This window comes from Cryptomeria japonica, unplaced genomic scaffold, assembly GCF_030272615.1.
Source record: "Cryptomeria japonica unplaced genomic scaffold, Sugi_1.0 HiC_scaffold_1720, whole genome shotgun sequence".
Lineage (NCBI taxonomy): Eukaryota > Viridiplantae > Streptophyta > Pinopsida > Cupressales > Cupressaceae > Cryptomeria > Cryptomeria japonica.
In genome coordinates, this window is record NW_026730026.1 from 1 (window position 1) to 8,405 (window position 8,405).

An 8,405-nucleotide genomic window follows, 5' to 3' on the forward strand; every position below is an offset into this window, starting at 1 on the left:
TATCAATCCTTTGTCAATATTATCACGGGTCTTATATAGGGTGTGGTATACTCAAAACCAGACTATGTCCTGTCTTAGACAGGGTACTACATTCCCAGAAACCAGACAACATGAATGCCCTTTTATCACAACACTATCACTTTGGCAATGAAGAATAGAATGTTTGTTTGACTTGTTTGAATTTGTGAGCCTTATCTTTTTGTTTATTTATCTTTGGCTTTTACCATGTTCATATGTTACTTGATGATGTCATTGAGTGATTTAGAGTGATTGGGATGACTCATGGTCCTTTTTTGTTTTTGTCTTCTATTTGTGGGCTGCTTCATAACATTTTGGGGTACATAATGTCTTAGGATGGTTGAACCATTCTTTGTCTGCATCATGTCTATCTTACGCAAAGGGATTGCATTATCACCCTGACCTTCATTGCCATGGTGCATCGCATCCATTTTTTCATATCAAATAGAGGTTCTCACTTACTATTAGCATTTGTGAAAGCAAGATTTTATCACACTAATTATTCTTCACTTCTCACTTGCATTTCTTCGAGCTAACATTTCTTCTATCCGATCAGTCATTCTATCTATTCATGAAACCGGGGATTTCTTCATTTGATATCAATCAACCCTTTTCTGCAATCAATTAACATTCTTCCCTTCTTACTAACATTTTTCTCTTTCATCATATTTTCTCTTTTGCTTAACATTCTTCTCTTCTTTTGAGAGATCATTCATTTCTTTCATACATGAACAATCTCTTGAGGGGGCATCCTACCTCCACCTTGTCGTCTATTGGGGCATGATTTCTCAAATTTTTCTTTGGAACAATGCTCAGAATCACATTGTTTCAAAGAGGGGCAAAATGTAGACACTGAAAATTGTCTTAAGTCTTCAACGATACTTTTCACTAACCTTCTTCGTCTAAACTAATTAAATAATTAGTACTAATTTTATTTTTCTAATTTCCTATAATTGAATAATTCTTAATTATTTAATAATTGGTTCTTCTAAACTATTCATTAAATAGTCTTCATTATTTAATTAATATTCATCATTATCTCTTTCTAATCAATTAATATTGATCTTAATCGACTATTCTTAACTATTCCTTTGATTAAATAATTGACTTAATTATTTAATCCTTTTATTCTAAGTTAATTATTCTTCCATGATCAAATAATTATTTTAATTATTTAATCTTCTTCTCCAAATTGTTCTAATTAAATAAATTTTTGATTTATTTAATTGTATGTGTGGGTGAAACCCCACTTATCTCTTCCACTTTCTAATTTCTATCTCCCTTATCTCTTCAAACTTTCTAATTCATCACTAGTCTTTTCCTCTCTTTCATTTTGACATATTTTTGTTGAAAATGAATATTTCCAATAATCATTTTCACTTAACTCTTTTCATTTCTATTTCTTCCTCAACATTGAAAATGCAAGTTCCTTTTTATCCTCACTTAACAAGTCCTCTCATTTAATCTTGTCCATTGATATTTTTTAGTCCCAAATCAATCTTAGCCATCCAATCAATCTCAAATTTTCTATAAATTGAGCCCTTTTCTCATTGATTTTCAACCACATCTCAAGTATCCTCACATTGGCGATTTTTCTATCATCTTGGTTCCATCACACTTGCAACCTTGTAGGCGATAACCACAACACATTTGGAGGAAAAAGAGAAACAATGGAGAAATATGGAGGAGATATCTATATTTTGTAATGGTTTGCATTTAGTATATTTTTCTCGTCTTCATAGCTCTATTGATTGAATTAGGATCAATTTCATAACTTGTTATGTTTTGTGGTTGCATAACTCTAGGCTTTGAAAGATGTCTGTAGAGAATGGAGAGGCAGGGGTATGAGGCATAGTTATCTTGAAGGGATCATATGAAGCGATTTCTGAGTGCTCTAAGAGGAATCAATAAATATTTGGCATTGTGACCTCTGTCAATGCAATAAATATGATAGCTCATTATATTGTTTAATACCCTACTTTTATATTACACCAAACTATACAATCAGTACAGAGACAACGATATAAATCTTAATACAAGAACCAGAAGAAAGGAGATATGGTTTTGTGCTCAGCACCAATACATTCAAAGAAAGGAAGATAGAAAATCACACAAATCCAATGAATCATAGATTTTTTATTTTTGTAAGTTGCATTACTGTTTTTGATGCAACGATGCTTATTCTTTTTTGGCTGTATATATTGTAAATTATTTGTATGATTCACTTGTTTTCTGTGACATAATCAAATATAATTGCTTGGCTTTATGATCATTTGGGAAAGATTGGTTTTGCCGGTATTCTATTTGGGATTTCATTTTTTTTTGCTATATGTTGAGTGATTGGTAAGCATTTTCAATTTTCTTCAGCTTCTATATGTATTCATACTCAAGTTCCTGAATACTAATATATTTAACTATACATCTTTTACCATTTCTTTGCTTGTATATTTTGTGTCAAAATGGACTTTAAAAATGTAGGATCATATACATGGAGGAAAAATCTGAATGTGAAACTCAAGAAAAGCAAATTCTTTATTTCTTGCACAAGCACTAAGGGTGCGTGTACCTATTCTAGCATAAAGGTAGACTTTTTATGAGCAGGAAATATAGAGACAATTGCAGAGATCAAAATTTACTCATGATTAGTATGAATATTTGTTTGTTAATAAGAAATATTAAATTCAAATGATAATTAGCAAGGCATTTTGGATGCATTATATTTTAAGTAGTTTATAAAATCTCCTAAAGTGTGAAATCTTGAGTTCATCTAAAAATGCTTGGGGGAATGCTTTTTAGTGTTACCATGTTAGGGGTTTGGCAAAATCTTAGATTGATTACCTATTACGACAATTGATTGTGGATGAATTGGTGAATGTTTTTGAATGTTACCATGTAAGGGTTTAACAAAATGTTAAATTCATTCGGGAAACGGTGTTGATAAAGTTAAAATTTCTTCAGAGGGTTTTGTTAATGCAAGGGTGTTTCCAACGAACCCTCGGCTTCAGGTTGTCGAGCGGGATTTGAAGAGATCTCTAAGAGACTGGATGAAGAGTACAAGATTGAAGATGAAGAAGAAAATCAGACAGTACATTTTGTTTTTGAAAGTATTTGCTTATTGGTAGTTGTAATCTAGTCCATGAATCTCAAATCAAGAGGTATTGCACATTTTTTTTTTTTTTTTTGTAGTTGCTCGTGTGTTTGCCGTTATAACCTAATACATGAAATTTGAAATCAAGACAATTAAACTAAGACCAAACAGCTACTGTCTAAAGGAGAGAGAGAATAAGCTCTTATGGTATTTATTTCTCTTAATTCTGACACAAGCCAGGGAAATTGGAGAAGGCGACAAAGAAAGAGGTTTTACAAATCTGGCTTTGCAGCACAAGACCCACAAGCTAATGCACAGAGAGGTTAATCTGTTCCTCCATGCACAAGATATGTTTATTATTGAAGGATTTTTACCATGCGGTTAATGTATATTTCAGTTTTCTTTTAATAATAATGTAGTTTTAAAAATATCATGTGCCACTATACAAAAGTCAACTTTCATTAGCTAAAGTTTTTTCAACTAGTAGAAAATAGCACCAGTTGAAAATAGCAGCAAATGCATAACCACTAGTACCTTAAGGGATGTTTAATTGTCACCACCTACGATATGTGGTATTTCCGACATGAGATAACATACAAATATTTAGAAGACATAGTTCTTCAAATAGCTTTCAACCTTGTGATAATCATCCAAAAGGTTAAAAGAAAAAAGACACAAAAAACCCAGTTCAAAAATGTTGTTAAAACCTTGTAGCCTACATCCACCAGTCTCATACAAACAGCCAGAAAACAATAAATTACAGAGGATTTCAAAAAACAAATGGACAATCCCACACGGCGAAAACGAATCCAACAACTCACCTGGAAACACTGCTCTGTGACCAGAAATTCATAGATTTTCTTGAAGAGAAAGAAAAACTTGCTCCAAAATTAACATTTTACAGTTTTAAATTTTCTTTTTGAGTTTCTTCGGTTGTATGACAATGCATTGATGTGCAATAGCAGCGGCAATACTGTTAGTGTTGGTAATAGTCTGGCAATGAAAAAACCTAAGTCACAGCAGTCTGTTAAGTACTCTTTCGATAAGAATGGCGTTCAACATCCTGCTTCAGCTGTTGATCTCAAGAACAACGGGTCGCCCATCAAATGCCTCTCAACTTTCCTATGCAGCTGAAATTAAATGAAACTAACTATGAATTAATGGAGATGATGCCAAATGGAAATGAAATGAGCTTCTTGAAAAATAAAACTGTGAAAATATTTAATGTTTACTAGGTATTTTTCTATTCAATTTTTTAGGGCCTCGACATTCAAGAAACTGGGTGGGAATAGGTAAACACAAGCATTTATTTTAAATTAAATCTCTCCAAATAAAACTCAACCAAATGCGACGAAATGACATGAAATGCAACAAAAAGGACACGTATGCAAAGCTCCCTGCCGCACAGAAACGAAATGAAATGCATTGAATTAAATGCAAATTAGAAACATGGACGGCAGTGCGTCCTGTAAATGGTAGGCCCAATAAAATCATTACAATGTCTACACAATAAAATTATTATAAAAAAAATTCAACGGCATTGTCCAATGAAATTTACAATAAATAATTTTATTCGAATTATTAAATTATTAAAATATCAAAACATTTGCACAAAATCAAAAGTTCAAGAAAAAACTTTCCTCTAATTAGACAGTTCAAATCATCAAATGCATCTAACCGATGCTATAATTTCTGCATGTCGGCAGGAACTAATATATGATGAAAATTTAGTAAACCAAAAAAAGAACTTCACCTGATAATAATACACACCAAATAAGTTGCTTACTATAATGTAACCCATTTGTAACTGCATGGTGAAAGAATATATAATTATTCAGAAACAAATCGCAAAAGCCTAATGAGGAAGTTTCGTGGTAGGTGGAGTGCAAATTAGTATGAGATCCAACATGGGTTCTACCGAAATATATAACTGTATTACAACTGTTTGAATGAATGAGGACATGGAAATACTAATTTTTTATAGCAATTGGGCGTGCTATTCATTGTTGTCTTCTACCTTGTCGCTCTATAATTTGCATAGATATTGAAGTAATCGGCCGGCTCAATTATTGACTCTCTCTCCTATATACTTCCTACACGAAGTTAAACATCAACTTGTGCACAGTTTGAGTTTGGTCCTTTGCGCCTCTGTATCATTATTTTCTCCTTCCTTTCAATTGGAACTCTGAGATGGATGAATTCAAGTCTTATACACCTGCCACCACAAAAGTTTCTTTAAATGATATGAGATATCACGTGTTTCTGAGTTTCAGGGGAAAAGATGTGAGAAAGACTCTCGTTGATCATCTCTTCCAAGCTCTCTCCGCAGCCGGATTGAATGTGTTTCTAGACACCCACAAGTTGAAAATGGGGGAAATCATTGATTTAAGCCTTGAAAGAGCAATTGAGAGCAGTGCCATACGCATTCCTATATTTTCAGAAGGATATGCAAGCTCAGCATGGTGTCTCAAGGAGGCAGCCTTAATGTTGGCCTCTCCTGGGTTGATCATTCCTCTCTTTTATAAGGTGGAACCAACCCATGTTAGATATCCACTGGGAGATTCCAGTCCTTACAAGGAATCATTTGAAAAGCATTATAGAATTCCATTTCGGTATTCAAGAAAAGAGATCGATGGGTGGAAGCATGCCCTCGAGCAGATTTGTTGTCGCTCAGGCTGGTCCCTGGATATGACTGGAGGGTAAGTACTCTACCCCACTTTCTCCTTGTTATATTTCAATTTTAATTAATAGCCCAGAATCACATCCACTTAGCCAAAACCATTTCCTAAATATCTCTGTTAAACTTCCCGTCATTTTAGAATGAGCCACCCTTCAGATTCACATGCCAGTTAAAATTTTATTGAATTTGTCTGGGAATCTTAGAAGATAAAGGAGAATTTATTTATGATTATTTGCATAGATGGAACAATGTTTCAAGGTAACGATGATTTCTGATTATAGGAGAGAAATTGTATTGCGTGGTTTAGCTATTTAAATATATGGTTTAAAAATATGAAATTTCCTCATGATAATAGTTTTTAAAATTTTTTTTTGGGATATATCTATAAATAATTCTGATGATATATAAATAATTCTGTTTATCACTGTCAGAGATAGATTTCAGTCTCTAAAGGGGACTCTGTTTATTTTTTTAGCATGGAAGAAAACTGAACTCTAGCTATGTATTGGGACAAACTTAATATAATTATCTAGCTAAACAGTTTATGAAAAAAAATAAAAATGATCTGGCATACACAGTCTATGTTCATTAGTACCCGCTCAATTACTTGTATTTAATATTATAGCACAGTTTATTTTTTTCTAGAAATAAGAAGATATAAGGAAAACATGCAATTTTATATTGGTATTTATATAAAGCAAATATAGAAGTGTTTTATTGAGATTTAAATATATGAGAAATTATGTGATAAATTTGTGATGGTAGAAGAAATATAAGAGATGTAAAATGTTTTTTACAAAATAAATTGTATTGTGTGATGAATAAATATATTGCAGTCATATTTCGCATTCCTTGGTTTATTATTTGTCTAAATGCTATTAGAAATTTTGTTTCCTTATAAATTTTAATTTCATTATTCTGCATTGTCTTTTATAAGACAACACTCTAAAAATTATGTTTAGGAGTGCTGAACTGGTCAAAAAAAAAAACTAAGTCTCAATTTTCTCTACACTCTACCATTGAACTACTAGTTTTAATAAAAAAAATGAGTGATATTTCATATTGTTGGTTTTTCTTACATTCTTTGATGATCATAAAAATTTAAATATTAAACTAGCAATTGCATCTTGGTGTGCAATGGGTATGCCGAAGAGGCGTGGAAGGTCTATTAGAAAAAAATTGGTCTATTTTTTGCATAAATTTGTGTATTACATGAGATCAATTAGTATACCGTGATATTGTTTGTGCAACAAAGCTCTTAATAGAGAAGTGATAGCTTCAAATCAAATATGCATCCACTTAAAAGGATCCTACAATAATTGAAACAAAACCTTTATATTGAGAAAATAATCAAGTTTCATTACTAACAAGCTCATGTTATGCTTGAGCAAGAGATAGATAAGTAAAGAGATAGAGATAGAGATAGAGATAGAGATAGAGATAGAGATATAGAAATAGATGGAGAATGAGGAGAGTAAGATAGAGAGAAGGATATATATATATATATACAGAGAGAGAGAGAGAGGTCCAAAAAGAGGGAGGAGAGAGAGATGGATAGATAAAGGGAGTCATGTCTAGATATATAGGGGGAGAGAGGAAGATATAGGTAGAGATTAAGATATAGCGAGAGAGGAAGAGGGAAAAAATAGATAGTAGAGGGAGAGATAAAAATAGAAAGATAGGAGGATAAAGAGGGAGAGATAAAGGGTAAGAGTTGAAGAGATCTTTAAAGGAAGATGGAGAGATATAAATAGATGGTGAGATAGAATTAGAGAGATAGAGATATGAGGAGATATAGGGAGAGGTAGAGAGGGAGAGAGATAAATAAATGGACAAATGGTGAGAACTAGAGATAGACAAGTAGAGATGGAGAGAGAATGAGAAAAATAGGGAGAGATACACATATGTTGGAAGATAAAGAGAAAGATATAGATATATATATGAAGCAAAAAGGATCTAGAGAGGTGAATATATAGATATAGATAGGGGGATAGGGAAGGAATGTGAGAGGGAGAGATAAGATAGATTTAGGGAGAGAGAGAGAGAGGGATATATGTGGATAAAAACAGATAGAGATAGAGATAGAAAAGAGAGAGAATAGATATAACTTGTAAATATAATTGGGTTGAGAGAGGGAGAGATGGAAGGAGAGATTAAAAATCAAAGGGAGAAATAGAGATAGATAGAGGGTGACAATGAGAGAGGGGGGGAGAGAGAGATAGAAAGATAGAAAGACATAAATATATAGGAAGTGATATATGGAGAGGTGGAGAGGGAAATAAAGAGAGTAGGAGAGATGAAGGAAGAGTAGTGTATAATATCTAGAGATAGAGGAGATGGAGATAGAGATAGGGAGGGAGAAATAGGGAGTGTGTGTTTGTTTGAGTGAGTGTGATATACAGATAGAGCTAAGGAGGGAGAAGGAGGGAATTTGTGTGTGAATGAAAGTGATATGTAAATAGATATAAATAGGGAGAAAGGTATATACATAGATAAAGAGGGGAGAGATAGAATATAGAGGTAGAGAGATATAAAAAAGAGGGAGTAATAGGGAGAGAGAGGTGGAGATAGAGATATAGATATAGTCGAAATGATAGAGGGGGAAAAGGGAGAGATATA

The 8,405-nt window shown here is 32.8% G+C and overlaps 1 protein-coding gene across 1 annotated transcript; it reads left to right on the forward strand.

Moving 5' to 3' along the window:
• The first annotated feature begins 4,057 nt into the window (after window positions 1-4,057).
• On the forward strand, window positions 4,058-5,809 carry LOC131079103 (disease resistance protein L6-like). Its single transcript, XM_058016986.2, has 2 exons — window positions 4,058-4,200; window positions 5,380-5,809. Exons 1-2 carry the CDS (start codon window positions 4,058-4,060, stop codon window positions 5,807-5,809), a joined length of 573 nt encoding a protein of 190 aa, XP_057872969.2.
• Window positions 5,810-8,405: the final 2,596 nt, after the last annotated feature.